Consider the following 18772-nt stretch of genomic DNA (forward strand, 5'->3'; position numbering starts at 1 on the left):
GCAGATATTGGGAAAGAGGGTTCTCCCCTGGAGGTGGCGAAGGATGGCTTGTGAAGCCTGGGGTCTGGGGCCCGGACCCCTCGGTCCCCCGGCTGCAAAGCCTCAGACCCTTGGCCAGGCCCCCAAGGGGAACCGAGGTCAAGAAGGAGTCGGCTCTGAGCTGTGCTGAGACCCTAAGCACGGGAGCCTCAAGGCCGCCTTATTTGCATCCCATCCGCAAACTCCCTCTCTCCCCAGACACCAGGCTCTTTGCACCCAGCATCAAGGCCCGGTTCCCGGCAGAGACCTACGCGCTGGTAGGACAGCAGGTCACCCTGGAGTGCTTCGCCTTTGGGAAGTGAGTGGTGGAGGAGGGAGGGAGCAGGCCAGGGCGCAGCGTGTCAGAGCCCCTCAGGGGCATGGGTGACCCCGGGGAGAGGGCAGGCGGGCTCTTTGTACCCTTCACAGGGTCGAGCAGAGATCCCAGTGGGTGGTGACCACCACTCACTGAGCACTCTGTCTCTGAGTGGGGCGTCATGCACACCAGGGGCCTGACACATAGTGGGTCCTCCCAGCAATGTCTGCCAAGCTCAGGCCGCTTATGCAACACCCAGGCCGGAGGCAGGTAGCACTGGGTACGAACCCCAGCCTGGCCTCCCGGGTTCAACCCCCAGCTCTGTCACTTGCTGGCTGGGAGACAATGGGTAAACCCTTAACCTCTCTGTGCCTCTGTGTCCTTATTCGTACACGGTAATAATGGTAGTACCTATATGTGAAGTGCTTAGCACAGGGCCTGGCATTTAGCAAGTGTTCTATGGATGCCAAGAGTTATCTTTTTTTTTTGTTTTTTTTATAATTTTTTTTTTTAACGTTTATTTATTTTTGAGACAGAGAGAGACAGAGCATGAACGGGGGAGGGTCAGACAGAAAGGGAGACACAGAATCTGAAACAGGCTCCGGGCTCTGAGCTGTCAGCACAGAGCCCGATGCGGGGCTCGAACTCACGGACCACGAGATCGTGACCTGAGCCGAAGTCGGCTGCTTAACCGACTGAGCCACCCAGGCGCCCCAAGAGTTATCTTTTTAACAATTGTGATAGAAATCCCTCTCTCCTAGAAAAAGGATTCACTGGAACGGGGCTAAGCAAATAGGAGGTGTTCAAATAGATGCCTGTAGAACAATTAATGTGATTTGTACATTGGTCCCCTCTTCCCTTATATCTCCTGTGGTTACCCAGGATGCCCCCTGCTTTGAGAAAAGTTATTGGACTTCCAGAAAATTCATATTTAAAGCACATGGAAGGTTCATAACTGAACCCTTTAAGAGTCGCTGATACTCAGTCGTTTTAGTATTTACAGATTGCTAATGACCACGGCCCTCTTGAAAAGCAGAGGCAAGGCCTTGTTGGGGAGAGGCGGGAGGGGACCCCCTCAAATCCCAGGCTACAGGCCACCGCTGAGGAGGGCAGTCCCAGAAGAGGCACGGTGGCCAGTGCAGGGTGGGGGTGGGGAGAGCAAGCCAGCTTCAGGGTACAGACCGCACGGAAGGCCAAGTTCACGGGGGTCCCAATCGTTGCAGGGGAGAGGAGAGGAGAGAGGTGCCCTACTTCTTGCCACTTTCCCACCTGTGCTCTAGGCCAGTCCGGAAGAGGCCCCTCCCTTCCCCCTTGCCTCTCTCCCTCTGTCCCCTCCCAGGCCCTTGTCCACACCCGCCACCTGCCCGGCACCTCAGGGGAGGATCTGTGTGTGAGAAGCTGCAGGCACAGGGGAGTCTACTTAGCACAGCAAACCCGCTCTGGCTCTGTCTTCCCCACCAGCCCTGTCCCTCAGATCAAGTGGCGTAAAGTGGACGGCTCCTTGTCCCCCCAGTGGGCCACGGCCGAGCCCACCCTGCAGATACCGAGCGTCGCCTTCGAGGACGAGGGCACCTATGAGTGTGAGGCGGAGAACTCCAAGGGCCGCGACACCGTCCAGGGCCGCATCATCGTGCAGGGTACAGGGCTGGGGCCCCCTGTCCCCCCCGCCTTCACTCTTATCACCCCTGAGGAAGCAGATCCCAAAGTCAGGGAGGGGACTGGGTGGCCCCTTGCTTAAGCCTTCTTGCCCTAGGGTTGCACTGGGGGTGGGAAGAGAAGAAGCTAGGGCTTCAGGCAGAGTTGCGGGAAGCAATGGAAGGCTTTAGAATGATCTAAGTTGCTCAAACAGCCACTGGCACAGACACAAAGTGCGGGCGTTCTTCGGCCTGCTTCTCACACCCCCTAAAGCCCTTCCCGGGATGCTGATGGCGCCCTCTGCTGTCCATCACCGGAACTGCAGCCCTGCAATCCTGGTCCCCGGTGAGAGGGAGGCTCGGCCCAGCTCACCCCCAGCCTTTCTCTCCCTTGCTCCCCACAGCTCAGCCCGAGTGGCTCAAGGTGATCTCAGACATGGAGGCTGACATCGGTTCCAACCTCCGTTGGGGCTGTGCGGCGGCCGGCAAGCCCCGGCCCACGGTGCGCTGGCTGCGGAATGGGGAGCCTCTGGCCTCCCAGGTAGGAGCCCTGGGGCTTCCCCCACACCAACCGCCGTCCTCTGTTCACCTGGTCCCCTCGCCTTCTAGACTCCCCGCTCCCCACAACCCTGCTCCACCACTGGCAGCCTCTCTGGGACAATTAGGGCCCTTTGGGTGGTCGGCTCCAGGTGCTTCTTTCCCTCCCAGATTCGCATGGCCACAGGCGGGTCAACCGGATGGAGGCCTGACTAGAGGGTCCAGAGACCTGGATCCAGGCACAACCCAGTCACAAAATCACCGTGTGGTCCCAAGGAGGTCATCTCGTCCCTCTGGCTTCAGTGGGCTGACATACAGGGGGGCCTGGCAGATCTCAGTCCTAGGATTCCAGGAGGCCCTGAGATGAGACAGGGCCTGTGAGCCCCTCGGCGGGCGAGGGGCGGCCTAGCATCTCTGCTGCACCTGCCCCTCCACCCCGGTCCTTCAGTGGCCCTGATGCCCCTACTCTGCCCCCTTCTGCACAGAACCGTGTAGAGGTGCTGGCTGGGGACCTGCGCTTCTCCAAGCTGAGTCTGGAAGACTCGGGCATGTACCAGTGCGTGGCAGAGAACAAGCACGGCACCATCTACGCCAGCGCGGAGCTGGCCGTGCAAGGTACAGGGCCCGGGGAGGCAGGGGACATCAGCAAGGACACATAGGCGGGGGCTAGAGGAGTTCTGAGTTCCAGCAGTTTCTTTTGTTTTTGTTTTTTTTTTTAAGTTTATTTATTTGGGGGGATGGGGGGTGGGGCGGGAAGAGAGAGAGAGAATCCCAAGCAGGCCCCATGCTGTCAGCGCAGAGCCCGATGTAGGGCTTGATTCTATGAACCGTGAGATCATGACCTGAGCCAAAATCAAGAGTCAGACGCTCAACTGACTGAGCCACCCAGGTGCCCCTGAGCTGCGGCACTTCTAAACACACAAACACGTGCTGGCGGCTCCCCTTAGTTTTCCAGTGTCATCTGAGTAGAAGACAGGGATTTGAGGAAGGAGACGAGACACTAGATTGAGAGCTTCCAGAAGACAGAGTCTCTTACTTGTTCCAGGTCTGGCACAGTTAAGGAAAGTGTTGGCTGCAGTGAAAAAGAGGTGGCAAAGTCATTGGAAACCGAGTCGACCTGATGTGTGTTTAAACCAGTCCCTTCAGCTGGTTTAATCTCTTTGGCAATTTAATCTCTTTGTGTCTCAGTTTCTTGATTTATAAAATGAGGGCCATAACAGTCCTGCCCTCATACTGCTGTTTAGAGGACTAAATGAGAGAGAGGTAAAGCAGAAAGGACCTGGCCATCACATAACAGGTGCCCTGGAGATGCCAGCTGGTGCTAGGGTTCTTTGTTGTGTGACTTGAGCTCGTGGGGCCTCAGTTTTCTCATCTGCAAAATGGATGTAATGATACCTACCTCATCAAGTTGGAGTGAGCTTAACTATGACTCATTCATTTATTTGTTCATGCAACCGTATTTATTCAACACCTCCTAAGGAGTGAACATGAATAAGGTCTCTGCCCTCAAGCATTTTACAATCCAGTGGAGACAGAGGGATGATCACAAAATCGAATAATTACATAAGACGATTTTGGACAGCCATCAAAAACACAGTATAAAGAAAACCTAGGGGTGCCTGGGTGGCTCAGTCAGTTAAAAGTATCCAATTTCAGCTCAGGTCATGATCTCACGTTTCGTGCGTTCGAGCCCCAAGTTAGGCTCTCTGCTGTCACCGCAGAGCCCCCCTTGGATCCTCTGTTCCCCTCTCTCTGCCCGTCCCTTACTCTCTTTCTCTCTCCAAAATAAATAAACATTTTTTAAAAATCTAGCAGAGTGGTAGGAGTGAGGTGGGCCCATTAGATGGCATGGTCAGGTGAGACCTCTTTGAGGAAGTCACGCATTTGGGGTGTGACCTGAGTGTTAACAAGGAGCCAGCCATGTGAAGATCTGAGGGGTTTTTAAACAAAACGTATGGCAAGTGCAAAGGTCCTGGGGCAGGAAGAATCTTGGCATCCTCAAAGGGCAGAAAATGGCCCAGGTGATTGGAGCATGATAAATGAGGGAGAGCGGCGTGGGATGTGAGGGGAGAGGCAGGGTCGTATTTGTGAGCCCTCGTTGGACTTCATCCTGAGTGCATGGTTAAGTTTCTTAAAAGACATGCCAGGCTGCTGGCTGGAGCAGGAGATTGTAGAAAGAAGGTGCAAAAACAGGAAGACCTCCTAGGGGGGTTTTCAATAGTCTGGCAGGGGACTTGGTGGCTTGGACCAGCGTGGTGGCAGTGGGGGGTAGGGGTGACGGGAAGGGCTGGATCCTGGGTGTATTTTGGACTGGCCTTGGAGGGTAGGTAAAACGCTCAGCATGCAGTCAGCTGACTCTTCATCAAGGGCAACGGGTACTGCTGTGATTCCCTGGGTGACTGCAGGGCACCCCCCTTTCCTTCTAGCACTGGCCCCCGACTTCAGGCTGAACCCCGTAAAGCGTCTGATCCCCGCGGCCCGCGGGGGAGAGATCGTTATCCCCTGCCAGCCCCGGGCGGCCCCGAAGGCTGTGGTACTTTGGAGCAAAGGCACCGAGATTCTGGTCAACAGCAGCAGGTACAAACCCCACTCTACCCGCAGCAATTCCTGCCCCTCCTCGTCCACCACAAAGGCGAGTCCCCTTCCCGTGATGGCTGCAGTGTGACCCTAGGTTGGCCAGATCTGCTTTCTCCTTGCTGCAGAGTGACCGTAACTCCGGATGGCACCTTGATCATAAGAAACATCAGTCGGTCAGATGAAGGCAAATACACCTGCTTTGCTGAGAATTTCATGGGCAAAGCCAACAGCACGGGCATTCTGTCTGTGCGAGGTGAGGGGTGTGGCTTGGAGGAGGGTAGGTGGCTCAGCCACCACAGGGTCCCAGTCCCTCCTCGACACCCTGCTCTTATGTTCCCACCTTCCTCTGGGTTTGGGTTTGGCTTGGAGGCTACCCCAGGATTGGACTTCATTTGGGACCACCTCCCCACCGCCTTCCAGAATCTACTCCTGCCTCCCTTTCACACACTGGTGGGGCTGCTGGGAGGTCAAGATCCTGTTGGCCATGCTGCCTCTTCTCTCTCCTGGGGTTTAGGACACACCCTCTCACCCTGCCCCCCTGCGCCCCTGCCCCTGCCTGGGCCTCTTTCCTCCCCCATCCACCCCGGGGCCTTCTTTTGTTTGGCAGATGCAACCAAGATCACTTTGGCCCCCTCGAGTGCTGATGTCAACTTGGGGGACAGCCTGACCCTGCAGTGCCACGCCTCCCACGACCCCACCATGGACCTCACCTTCATCTGGACCCTGGATGACTTCCCCATCGACGTGGATAAGCCTGGGGGTCACTACCGGAGGGCCAGTGTGGTAAGGCCTGAGGCCAGACAACCCATGGCTCCTCCCTCCTTCTGGACAGAGGACCCAAGATGTCCTTGGCCATGAGCACCCCCAAAGCCTTTCCCCATTCCCTCAGGAACGCCATGCCATTACCCTTAGATTCGGAAGAACCGCCCTCCCTTAGACGGGCAGTTCCTGGCATTCCACTCGAAGGCCGTGCTTTTAGGAGAGGGTTAGGGACAAACCTGAAATGCCAGGCGCCCAGCAAGACTCCCTCCCCACTACTGTTCCTGTTATCCTGAGCCCAGGGCAAGTGACATCATTAACTCCGACCATGGTTGACTGTCCTCAGTTATAAACTGTTGCTTAGTCCCGGGGTCCTAAGTGGGGAGAAGCTGACTCCACCCACCGAGCAGAGACTCCGAGATCCTGGGCAGGAGGGGGGGGTTGGGGGGTCCGTGGATATAATGGAGCAGGGGACTCCGAGCCCTGCCTCGTGGCTCACAGCTTGCTGCGCTAGCCAGGGCTCCTTCCCCTGACCTGCACCCGCCACTTCCTGTCCCCCACGTGCAGAAGGAGACGGTTGGGGATCTGACCATCCTGAATGCCCAGCTGCGCCACGGCGGGAAGTACACGTGCATGGCCCAGACGGTGGTGGACAGTGCGTCCAAGGAGGCCACAGTCCTGGTCCGAGGTGATGGCGTTTCCCACCCCGCCCCTAGCCCGACTCCTTCAGAGGCCACCTGGGCTATTCCGACCTTCGCTCCCTAACTCCCCTCCTCTCCCCAAAAGCTGTGGGGGGGAAGGGCTTCTGAGAGAAGTTCCAGCTGATCCCGTGGTCTTGAAAGGTCCTAAATGAATTTTAAAAATCCACTTCCCAAGACTGAAGGACTTTGCTGAGGCCAGAAGTTCTCAAAGCCCAGTGCTGGGAAATCTGTACACATCTCTATGTGAAGGCCTCTGTGAGCCCCTCCAGCCTTGAACACATTTTTCCGACCTTACACCCCCCCCCCCCCCCCCCCGCTGCAACGCACTGCGGGGAAGGGAGGGGGGCCTTCCTTGCCCCCATGTGTGTTTGCTGCGCCCTCTGCTGCCGCCTCTTGGTACTGCACCAGCCCAAGCCAGCCTGGAGGAGATTGGCTCAAATTTTGAGGCTGCCCAATTCTGACCCAGTGTGCTCTCTTTGGGGCAGGTCCACCGGGTCCCCCAGGAGGTGTGGTGGTGAGGAACATTGGCGACACCACCGTCCAGCTCAGCTGGAGCCGAGGCTTTGACAACCACAGCCCCATTGCCAAGTACACCCTGCAAGCTCGCACTCCACCTGCAGGGAAGTGGAAGCAGGTTCGGACCAGTAAGTGTGAGGCTCCACCTAGGTCGGTGCTGATGAGGCCTGGCTGAGCCTGGAACTTCAAAGAGGGACAATCTGAGGTCCTCTGCCTGCAGGGAGCTCCCGGGCCATTGGGGGAGGTGGTCACGTGGACGGCAAGAGAGGGGAAGAGAACTGGAGAAGGGAGGCGCTCAGTCTGTGCCCTTGGAGCATTGGCAGATCATTACTGGGGCCCCCACTGATGCACCCAGCATCAACAAAGGCTCCCAGGCAGGGGAGTCTACTAGTTTTCCCATTGTTTCCAAAAGAGGTGTTGAGCACTAGGTATATGGCAGGCACCATCATGAATACAATGAGGTGAGTCGTCCCAGTCCCTGCCCTTTCCATCCAGACTAACTAACGAGAGCGGGCACACTGACTCCGGGTGCCTTGCAGATCCCGCCAACATCGAGGGCAATGCCGAGACCGCCCAGGTGCTGGGCCTCACACCCTGGATGGACTACGAGTTCCGGGTCTTAGCCAGCAACATCCTGGGCACTGGGGAACCCAGTGGGCCCTCCAGCAAAATCCGGACCAAGGAAGCAGGTCAGAGCCCGAGGTGTCCCAAAGACAGGCAATGCCAGGGCACAGACCCAAGCCCTCCTTAGAGAGCCCCAGGCGGGCAACAATCACGCGGAGTTCCAACTCTCCTCACCAGGCTTCGGACTCTAACAAAAGAGACGAGAAAGGGACATGAGGCTAGGCAGGGCGACTGCACTGCCCAACGCACTCGGCCCTGGGCCATCGCCTGGGCCTGTGAGCCCTGCAAGAACCTTCTAGTCCAAACCCCTCATTGCATTTTACTTTTTAAAAAATGTTTATTTATTTTGAGAGACAGGGAGGAGAGGCACAGAGAGAGAGGGAGGGAGGGAGGGAGGGAGGGAGGGAGGGAGGGAGAGAATCCCAAACAGGCTCCTAGTTCAGCACCCGATGTGGGGCTCGATCTCACAACCGTAAGATCGTGACCTGAGCCCAAATCAAGAGTGGGTGCTTAACCGACTGTGCCACCCAGGCACCCCAAATCCCTCATTTTAAAAAAGGAGCCAACCTGGGGCACCTGGGTGGCATCCGACTCTTGATTTCGGCTCAGGTCATGATCTCATAGTTCATGGGATTGAGCCCCACATTGGGCTCTTTGCTGACAGCACAGAGCCTGCTTGGGATTCTCTCTCTCCCTCTCCCTCTGCCCCTCCCCTGCTCCCTCTCTCTCTCTCTCTCAAAATAAGTAAATAAACATTTTTAAAAAAATAGAAGTAAAAAAATTGGGCCAACCTTACAACTGCATGTGAATCTACAGTTATCTCAAAATAAAAGGTTTAAGTATTTTTTTATCGAAAAAATCAAAGTCTGGAGACGGAAAGTGTCACACTGGCAGAGCCCGAACTTGAACTGAGGACCATGGGGTGATGGGCAGATATCCTCCCTAGTAGTGCATGAGCCGCTGAAATCCGTTAATGAGGAAGGGGTGTGTGTGTGTGTGTGTGTGTGTGTGTGTGTGTGTGTGTGTAGGGAAGCAGTCAGTGTCTCTAAGTCCTTTAGACAGTTTCTTGGGGAGCAGGTGGAATGGACAATCTTCCCACAAGCTCCCTGAAAGGCAGGTGGGTGTCAGAACCCAGCTGAGCGGGGAAGGCAAGGGAGAGAACCCAGGAGAGGCACACATCCCCCACCCTCTGAGACGTTCACAGATGAAGGTCCAGAAGACCTGGGGTCCTCAGACTGGCAACGTGGAATCAGGACCTTGCCCGCCCAACCCAGGCCTCCCACCCTGGATATGCAGTAAGGGCGTCTTTTTGTGTCCCTTAAACATGGTTTCCCACGTGCCCCAGGCCGACTCTCGTCCAGTCAGTCAACATTTTGAACTGGTACCTCTCTTGAGTAAGGAATTCTAGAAGGAGCACCTTCTTTGATAGAACTTCTTAGAGACTCAAATGCAGGGTAGGGTGCGGTCTCCATTCTGGTATCCCAGTTGGTGATCAAAAGACAAGGAGGAGGCAAAAGAAAGATGATGGGCTTTGAAATCAGAAGAGCTGAGTTCAAATTTGAACCGTGCCACTTATTCGCTGTGTGACCTTAGGCAAGTCACTTAATTGCTCTGAGCCTTCGTCTTTCCACTTGAAAAGGGTGCTATGCCCACCTCACAGGATCACAGGGGCCGCGTGTTGACGCACCCCTTACAAGGCCAGGAACTGCAGTCATCAGAATCCAGGGATTAAAGGGTCTTATTTTAATATCAGCCACGATGAATACTAGGGACAATTAGGGAATTAAACCTGCCATGAAAAGCAAAATCCTAATCAGACACTTTGCAACCACCAAAGAAATATTTGTTTGCCTTAACTGCAGTTCTCGGTTATTTATTCCCCTTATTTTAAAGCAAACTGGGGTTGTCTGTTATTTAGTTGAAGCTGACAGGAGAGAAGACAGATCACTGATGGAGCATCTACTTTACAGAGCGTGGACAGGCAAACGAGCTCGCCATTGTCCTGATTGTATTCTTCTTACAGACCTTTGAGAGAAACACTATTATCCTCATCTTACGGAGCGGGGATTCAGAGGCTCAGAGAGGTTGAGTGAATTGCCCAGGGAAACACAGCTAGTAAGTGGCAGAGGTGGGATTTGACGTCGGGTCTGCCTTGACTCCAGAGCCCACATCCAGAGGGCCTGTTGGAAGACAAAATGAGAGCCAATCTGAAGGGATAGGGATGTCCCCGTCCTAGTCTGCTTCACAGGCACAGGCTCTGGGCCTCTGCCCCCTCACTGCCCATTAACAAGCCACATCTGTGTCCCTTGGCCCCGACAGCCCCCTCAGTGGCACCCTCAGGACTCAGCGGAGGGGGTGGAGCCCCCGGAGAGCTCATCGTCAACTGGACGGTAAGCTGCAGGGACAGAGGACAGAGACAGTCCTGCCCCCCACCCATCCTGATTCATGTCCAGATTGGAGCAGCGTGTAGAGAGGACCCAGACAGCGCCACCGTGCAATCCCAACTCAGAGCAGGCCACGTCCTGTCCCTTCCCCTCGCACCCACCGCAGGATGAAAACCGCCAAGGCACATGAGTCCCGGGGCCGCCCCTCTTGGCGAAGGCTGGGTGGGGCCGGAGGATGGGCAGGGAAACGCACCCGCCGCGGCCCCTCGCCCATGCCACACGCTCTCGCCCCCCAGCCCATGTCGCGGGAGTACCAGAACGGAGACGGCTTCGGCTACCTGCTGTCCTTCCGCAGGCAGGGCAGCACCAGCTGGCAGACCGCCCGGGTGCCTGGCGCCGACGCCCGGCACTTCGTCTACAGCAATGACAGCGTCCAGCCCTACACGCCCTTCGAGGTCAAGATCCGCAGCTACAACCGCCGCGGGGATGGGCCCGAGAGCCTCACCACGCTGGTGCACTCTGCTGAGGAAGGTGGGCCGCCCCATCCACAGCTGCCAGGCCGTGGGGTGGGGGGGAGGGAGCGTGCTGCTCACACCCCACCTCGATTCCACACCAGGGGGGAGAAAGGCACCTGGCCTCATCCCTCGCTCCCTCGTGTCCCCCTCAGGCCTGGGAGGAGGAGGGAGGCTCTGCAAAGAGAAGCGGGCCTGGAGGTCGCTGTGAGAACCCCCGCGTGGCTTCATCCTGGGCCCGGGCTCTCGAAATCCCTAAGCAAGGGCAGTCCCGGTTGGCAGATTCTCTGTAGGAAACAGGGAGGCCTGGGGGATCCAAACCCATTCTGTGTCGATCCCCAGAGCCCAGGGTGGCCCCTACCAAGGTCTGGGCCAAGGGGGTCTCATCCTCAGAGATGAACGTGACCTGGGAACCCGTGCAGCAAGACATGAATGGCATCCTCCTGGGGTACGAGGTGAGCACTGACCTGGGGCCTGGGGAGGGAGGGGTGGCCGGGGGCCCCTCACAGCTCACTGGTCATTCCTCCTGGGGTCACTCATTCACTGACACAGCCTATGCCACCCTGGCCGCGCAGCCTTAGCCAACCGAGCCCCTCTGGCTGATGTCCAGCGCGAAAGACTGGCCCGTGGATGGCCTTGAAGTTAAGTGCTTGCCTAGAGCGAGCACTGGAAGCTGTGCGAGCCCAGGGGAGGAGATGGAAGGTTCTGGAAGGGACACGGCCTGCCCCTTTCATGCCAAAGCCCGGCTAGCCTCGCATTCTCAGCCTGCAGAGAATAGCACGGCCCCCTCTCTGTGCCCGCTGGTCACCCCGTCCCTGGGCACTGTGGGCCCAGCAGTTTCTGGAATGAGCTCTGAGCCCCCAGTGACTCCACACTGGGGCACCTTATGGGGTGGACAGAGAACAAGAAGGAGCCACAGGAAGGGAAGAAGGACGGGCAAGAAATGTCACTGCGTAAGGGAGAAGGGTCAGGCAGGGACCCCGGTGCTGCTGCAGCACCGAGCCTGATGCAGGGCTCGAACTCACAAACCTTGAGATCATGACCTGAGCTGAAGTCGGACGCTTAACCGACTGAGCCACCCAGGCGCCCCTGCACGTCATACTCTTTAGCACAGTACCCCCCACCACCCCTGAGATTCCCTGAGATAATTAAGTGGGGTTGGGCTCCCACGGGCCATCACTAGGTGGAGTCCATGCCCATCCCCACGCATCACCCGGCCCACTCACCGCCTCATTCCTCCCATGTGTTGGGCGCTTCCCTTGGACGGGGCTCTTGCTGGGCACCAAGGAGGCAGCCGCGACTCACACTTGTCCCTGCTACCTTGGAGCTCATGATCAGAGCCCAGGTTCTGAGACCCTAGACTGAGCCACAGGGATCAGAGTCAGCAGGAGAGGAACAGAACGTAGGTGGCCGGGGCTAGGGTCACGATAACCCTGAGGTTTTGGGCTCGACTGCTGACCCTAAGGTACCCCTGCCCCCTTCAGATCCGCTACTGGAAAGCCGGGGACAAGGAAGCAGCCGCTGACCGAGTGAGGACAGCAGGGCTGGACACCAGTGCCCGAGTCACCGGCCTGCACCCCAACACCAAGTACCATGTGACCGTGCGGGCCTACAACAGGGCAGGCACCGGGCCCGCCAGCCCTTCTGCCAACGCCACCACCATGAAGCCCCGTGAGTCTGTCTGCTGGGGTGGGGGTGGCCCTAGGACCACTCTTTCCCCGGCGAAAGAGACAAATGCTCTAGCCCACAAACCCCGGGCTGGACAGAAACAAGGCAGCAAGACAAACGGAAAGAGAGAGTAGAATTCATTGACCTCTGAAGCACCTCTCCCTTCTCCAGCCTTTGGATTTTCATGTGGTTTGTTTCTTAGGCAGCTGTGATAGAAGGTTCTGGGTGTAAGTCCTGTTGGGGCCGGACACTTAGAAAAAGGCTGGCTAAGGCAAAGGGATGGCTGGTGAAGAATCATTTGGAACCTTTCCCAACTTTCTGCCTCCTCCGGCAGCTCCACAGCGGCCTCCTGGCAACATCTCCTGGACTTTCTCAAGCTCGAGTCTTAGTATCAAGTGGGACCCTGTGGTTCCTCTCCGAAATGAGTCTGCGGTCACTGGCTATAAGGTAAGGAAGGCATCAGCCAGGCAGTGAACGGTAGGGAATGGTGCATCTGTATTCCAGTGGACACAAGAGCAAGAGGGCTCTGAGTCCGACATAAGCAGAGTTTGTGATGGTCAGAGCCCCAAAATACACGCAGAGCTTTAGCAGAGACGTAAGAGAGGGGGCAGAAGGCGTGACTGCGGGAAGGCAGGGTTCAAGGGCGTGCTGACGCACCAGGTGAAGTCCGAGGGCCCTTCCAGCCTGGGGAGTCTGCAAAGACGGCTCAGCGGCTCGCAAGCTTTCCTCCCATCAGTGAGGAGCTTGTTCAAGAGCCAGGCCCTGGTCAATGGGAAACAGGAAAGGCGAGGACCAGGACCAGCTGGGCTCCTCCCAGTGCCCAGAGCTGGGGTAGAGAGAAGAATCAGCGGGTGTAAGTAAAGTCCCCCTGGCTAACCTCCTCCCCACAGATGCTCTACCAGAATGACTTACACCCAACTCCCACGCTTCACCTCACCAGCAAGAACTGGATAGAAATCGCAGTTCCTGAAGACATCGGCCATGCCCTAGTACAGATTCGGACCACGGGACCTGGAGGGGACGGTATCCCGGCCGAAGTCCACATCGTGAGGAATGGAGGTGCTGTCTCTCCCCCAAACCTTATCCCCCAGGAGTAACAGGGTCCGTCTAGATGCCTGATGAAGGACTCATTCCCACCCAGACCAACCCCAGCCAGAACCCCGGGGGAAAGGGGAAGGTAGGCAGGAACCAAGTGTAATGGGTGCTAGAACCGTCCTTGCCAGGCCCCCAGCCCCAACATCCCTGAAGGTCACAGAGGAGGGTGTTCCTTTCATGGGGTGCAGGGCCAGTCTGAAGACCGCAGAAGCAACATGCTGTAGGAATAGGTCTGAGAACACCTCCGGGCCCTGAAGTGGCCCACCCTGAGTCTCCTTAGCAAAGGTCTGGATCCTGTCCTGAGGGTGGGGTGGGGGCAGGCCGGCCCCGAGCCCACTGGACATAGCCCCACTCTTCCACCTGCTGGTTTCAGGCACAAGTATGATGGTGGAGAACTCTGCAATCCGCCCGGCCCCGCGTCCCGGTGCCATCGTCTCCCCATCTGTGGCAATGCTGGTCCTCATAAGCTACCTGGAGCTCTGATCGTGGCGCCCCTCCCTCTCTGCCACAGCCGGACACCCACCTCTGATGGACACAGCCAGCTGGCCCTGGTCCCTTCCTGATGCCAAGGTGGCTCAACACTGTGCCTGAGAACGGCTGGTTTTCAATACCTATTTTAAACAGTGCCCTTTTCATAGGAGGTAGGATATTTCATATTCTGCCACAGGATAGAACCCGCGCGAGGATTTTTTTTTTTTTTCTTTAAGTCAAAAGACACCAGGCAGCAACTTCCATGATGATGCCGAACCCTATGCCTGGGTCCTCTGGGGCACCTGGATGGAAGCAACAGGCCCAGGGGAAGAAGGGGGTTTGAAATGTGTGTCTGCACGTCGGGGGAGAGGGCGCTCTGGTACCACAGATGGGCTCTGTCCCCTGACAGCGGGGTGTGGGGCCCGGTGGGAACACTGGACGCAAATGCCCTGCAGTAGGACGAAACACAGACAACAACATTCTTCGGCCTAAGGATAGGGCCAAACCCGGGCCAAAAACTCCCCTACTTCCTCGAGGGGCAGCACGGCTAGACCCTGACACTGTCCTTGATGACTCCCTAGGGGCCCCTGCTACCTATGCAGGTGGCAGAAAACCAGTGCCCCAAAGTCCGAGGCCAGGAGCCTGAACTTTAGGGGATGATATTCCAGAGTGTCGGGCGTAAGAGCCAAAAGGGTTTGAGGAGCGGAGACACCTGGTAGAAAGGGGCACCAGGCTTGGCCCGAAGGCACAGTCCCAATGCAGGTGACGTTGCCCTCTTAGCCAACACTGCCAACCTGACCCTATCACCCCCGGAGTGACAGAAGCCACGACGGGTGGCTGAGTGACTAAAGGGCTTATCTCGGGGAGGTCCCCCACCCCACCAAGACCCATCCTGCACGGCCCCTCGAGGGTGTGGACAGGAGACAGGAGACAAGACTTGTGTGTCCATCCACTTCCTCCAGCCCAGTCCGCAGGCCCCAGGCCGCCGCCACTCTCCAGCACTGACTCGCTCAAGCCTGGGACGGTAAGGCCGCATCGGTTCTGGGTATTCTGGAGCCGAGAGTCTTCTGAGAAGGGCAAAGGATACATGTGGCCCTGGTTGCTCCCAGGAATACCCTGGACCACCTGGCAGGACCTGTCCCCCAGGCTGCCTCCAACTACTCTTTTGCATTTCCTCTGAAGAAAAAGGCGCTAATAAATTTAGGGGCATCCTAGCATGGGCTCTGGGTACATGACCAGTCACAGGACATCAGAGCTGGAGGAGGCTTCTGAGCCCAACTCGCCCAAGCCCCTCACTTTACAGATGAGGAAACAGAGGGGTTAGGGACTTCCCGAGGTCACACAGCCTGTCTGACCTTCCTACCCAGGCTGTCCATCCCGACGAAGGGGGCAGTGCTGAATGGCTACTGCCTGGTTAAGAAGGTGGTTAAGAAGGGCAGTGGGCTATGAAAATCCTGCTTCAAGAGGTTCAGGTGGGGTGATCGGCACGGCTGGGTCCCAGGCCAAGGCGCGGGCCAACGCCAGGAGATAGCGAGTCTGGCTTCTGCTGGGCCCTCAGCCCTCTGCCGCCCTTCCCCTTGCTCCAAGAAAAGGCACCAGAGCAAGGACAGGAATCTCACGAATCCAGGCAGCAGTGGTGGCACAGCCAGGAAGCCCCAGAGCCCGTGCTGTGAGAGGTGGCCCTTCACACAATAGAGCAGTGGGACAGGCATCTTGTCGGGGATAGGCCCGCCGAGGACCCCAGAGCCAGGCTTCTGTAGTTTACAGTTAGAGCTCTATTTTGTTATGGGTTTTTAACTTTTAAGTCCTGCTCTCTTTTCCTGGGCAGGCTTATGTTGATGTTTACCCGCTACAATTTTTTTAAAACGTCAACTCGACACCACTTCTCCGGGTTACTGCTACACCCGCCACCCCACCCCCGGCCCAGGACTGCCTCCCTGGAGCCGTTGACCAAACCCTCCTCACCCGCCCCTGTCCATATCCCCCACCCCCGTGCAAGGTGCTGCGGGCTCCGCTAAATGACCACATTCTGAACACGGAGGCCCCACGCGGTCTAGCACCCTTCCTGGTCCCCTGTGGCTGTGAGCGGGCCTGTCCTCAGCTCTATCAGAAGGGGGACGCCGAGGGTAAGAAACCTTCCTCCCAGGTTTAGCTGAGTCTTTCCTCACTGCCTTGGGCTGCGGCAGGGGAAACAGGAGGACAGGTGTCTAGATGCTGGGGCCAGAGGGATGAGCTGGTCTGGCCCAGGACCTCACGGGTACAGCCGGAGAGTGCAGTCCCTAAACTTGCTGGAGTCCAAAGGCACTCATGACTAAGAGTCTTAGTTCTAATGAGGCCCGTTAGCAAAGGGGAGGAAAGGAGACCCTCTGGGAAACCTAGGAAACCCAGCCCAGGAAAACCTAACCAGACTTGTCGGGAAGAAGCAGAGCTGTATACTAAGATGCAGACTCCTGCACCCGAGACCTCAGGCAGAGTACGGAGTAAGGTTTAGTAAGACAGTAGGGGACCTGAGGACGTGCAAGCTTATCAAATAGACCAGCCTCCTGTTGAGGTGGCTTATCATACGGGAGCTTGCGTGCAGGCAAGAGAGCCCCTTCCTGCCCGAGGGGCCTCTCGTTTGCATCTTCTCTGCTCCGATGGGCTGCGTCTCACTCCTGCTGTGCTCAGTACTCGATTTGGGATCTCTCCCCTCTCACACGCCAGGCCTCGGCGGCGGCGACAAGGGAGACAGCCGGCCACAAACAAGTACTTTACCCCACAGCTGAGTGGCCAGTAAGTGCCTTGAGGACTAGGGACAGAGCCCGTCTGCAGACACTGCTTCGGGGCCAAGGGGGACAGTGTCTCTCTGTCCTGCGTATATTTCGGCTCAGCCTACAGGTCCCTTTGCCCCGGGGTCTTGGCTACTCGGTCCCCGTTGCTCTAACAGTCTCGACGTATACCTCACCCTCAGGGGGACAGGAGCTGTCTCCAGATGGGTCTCGCGGCCCAGCCAGGCCATCAAATGGTACAGACGGGCCACGGAACAGAAAGGCCATGAGGAGGGGCTTTTTTTTTCCCTTTTGATAAAATAACAGGAAATCTGAGATTAGACACCGGGAAGAGCTTCTGCAATGAGGCCCGAAGGTGAGTGGTCAAGAGGCTTCTTCCTTTTCTAGGGACCTTGGAGGAATTCTGACAGCTGTTGGCCTGGGGTCTAGGTGAGGTGGAGTCTGGGGGTGTGAGGACATGCTGCTGGATGTCCTTCCAGGGCTGAGGTTTAGATCAGCATCGGAGGAGTCTTGCAGCCCCTTTTTGCTGCAGCCTCTTCCCGCAGGGGTAGTGACAGCCGTGTCACCAGGGGGGAAGGCTCACCTCAGGTACTCTTTCTCGGAAGAGTGGAAGACAGCACCGGGGCCATCTAGTCCCCTCGGGGCAGGAACCCAAGCTGGCTGAGGATGCTTTACTCCCTCGATCTCCTCCCTGCCCAGAGGACTCCCTTTTCTCTTCCTGGCTCAGATGTGGGATGGCCGGCTGGGCATCTCTGGGTTGGTGGGAGGGCTAGACTTCTCCTCAAACCTGGTTTTGAGGCTCAAGTGTGGTGCCCCATTTCCCCGGGTCAGACCGACCCTGGGCTTCATCCTGGGATGAATGAGGTTGCCAGAGAGGCTCCTGGGGTGGCGTGAGGGACGAGGTGGGCATTTTTAAGGGACTTCTAAAAGCTCCATAGAGAGAGGTGCCCGGTAGCTGTATATAGGGTCATAGACTTTAGGAAGGCAGGATAATAAAGGGAAGCTGGGGAGGAGAAAAAATAGGTCAGATAACTTTGCCCCGAGGCCCAGGAAGCCGAGTGTCCTTCGCTGGGGTGCACCCTGCCTTGGCCCCTAGACTCCAACTTACCCAGCCCCATCCAGGGCCTGCATAGCTTAGTCTCACAGCCGGGCGAGGGCTGGGGTTTCTTCGGACCCCCGACTTGACCCCGATTTTGTCGAAATGGAACCACTTCCACTGGCCTATCGTTTGTCTCTCTTGTACTTCTTGTAATGGTAGTTATTTATTGACTCTGGTAGCAGGCAGTTCTTAAATAAAGATGATTTCTCAACCTGCTGAGGCAGCTGGCACCTGCCGTGGGTGTTTTTATCGTCGGGCCGAAGCACGCCTCCTGTCCTGCTCTCGAAACCCAGTCTTGTGGCCGATGCCTTCCCCCTCACACAGTCAGCTCGAAGGAAGGAACAAGACACAGCCCCTCCTGCGTCACGCAGGCCTGGGAGGGGGAGGAACTGGGCCAAGGGGCTTTAGGACAGGCCTAAGCAGGGGCGCCTGGGTGGCTCAGTCGGTGAAGCGTCCGACTTCGGCTCAGGCCATGATCTCACGGTTCGTGAGTTCGAGCCCCGCGTCGGGCTCTGTGCTGACAGCTCAGAGCCTGGAGCCTGTTTCAGATTCTGTGTCTCCCTCTCTCTCTGCCCCTCCCCCACTTGCACTCTGTCTCTCTCTGTCTCAAAAATAAATAAACATTAAAAACAAACAAACAAAAAAAGACAGGCCTAAGCAGAGTGCAAGCAGGCATCTTGCCAGCCGCGCTGGCTTTACCTAACACGGGGCAGCGAACACTGCTCATGACGGTATCGCTTCGGGCTTCCCTGATTCCTAAGACATTTGACGGTTCCAGACTCAACGGTACCAAAGGGAAATCTTCTCCCTGCAGGGTTATAGTGGCCGCCAACCAGCAAGGTTGCCGCCAGTCTCTGCTCTCAGCAGCCAAGAAAATCTGAATTCCTACTCAACGTTCTGCAGCTGCAATATTCTCCCCTGCGTTCAACAAACACTTGCCGAGCTTCCATTAGCTCTGAGACGTGCACAGAGACCCACTGGCACAGCCCCGCGTTCGAGTCTTTCCATACAAAGCGGAAGGGCTCCGTGCTGACTGCGCCCCACCGCCTTCCCCGGAGAAGAGGGAGACGGGGGCAAGCGGAGGCCCTGCTTC

The 18772-nt window shown here is 57.1% G+C and overlaps 1 protein-coding gene across 1 annotated transcript in view; it reads left to right on the plus strand.

The window, feature by feature from the left end:
- The window catches only part of CNTN2 (contactin 2), a 32461-nt gene extending 15115 nt beyond the window's left edge, over positions 1 to 17346 (plus strand). The window contains exons 7-23 of the mRNA XM_030302990.1: positions 238 to 337; positions 1796 to 1971; positions 2373 to 2509; positions 2991 to 3120; positions 4932 to 5082; positions 5208 to 5335; positions 5690 to 5865; positions 6409 to 6529; positions 7028 to 7186; positions 7598 to 7747; positions 10002 to 10072; positions 10363 to 10597; positions 10921 to 11033; positions 12063 to 12249; positions 12581 to 12693; positions 13137 to 13305; positions 13715 to 17346. Of these exons, the coding sequence (XP_030158850.1) occupies positions 238 to 337; positions 1796 to 1971; positions 2373 to 2509; positions 2991 to 3120; positions 4932 to 5082; positions 5208 to 5335; positions 5690 to 5865; positions 6409 to 6529; positions 7028 to 7186; positions 7598 to 7747; positions 10002 to 10072; positions 10363 to 10597; positions 10921 to 11033; positions 12063 to 12249; positions 12581 to 12693; positions 13137 to 13305; positions 13715 to 13824 (2426 nt within the window). The 3' untranslated portion in view covers positions 13825 to 17346. The remainder of the gene's footprint in view (positions 1 to 237; positions 338 to 1795; positions 1972 to 2372; positions 2510 to 2990; positions 3121 to 4931; positions 5083 to 5207; positions 5336 to 5689; positions 5866 to 6408; positions 6530 to 7027; positions 7187 to 7597; positions 7748 to 10001; positions 10073 to 10362; positions 10598 to 10920; positions 11034 to 12062; positions 12250 to 12580; positions 12694 to 13136; positions 13306 to 13714) is intronic.
- Positions 17347 to 18772: the final 1426 nt, after the last annotated feature.

The sequence above is a fragment of the Lynx canadensis genome, chromosome F1 (genome assembly GCF_007474595.2).
Source record: "Lynx canadensis isolate LIC74 chromosome F1, mLynCan4.pri.v2, whole genome shotgun sequence".
NCBI lineage: Eukaryota > Metazoa > Chordata > Mammalia > Carnivora > Felidae > Lynx > Lynx canadensis.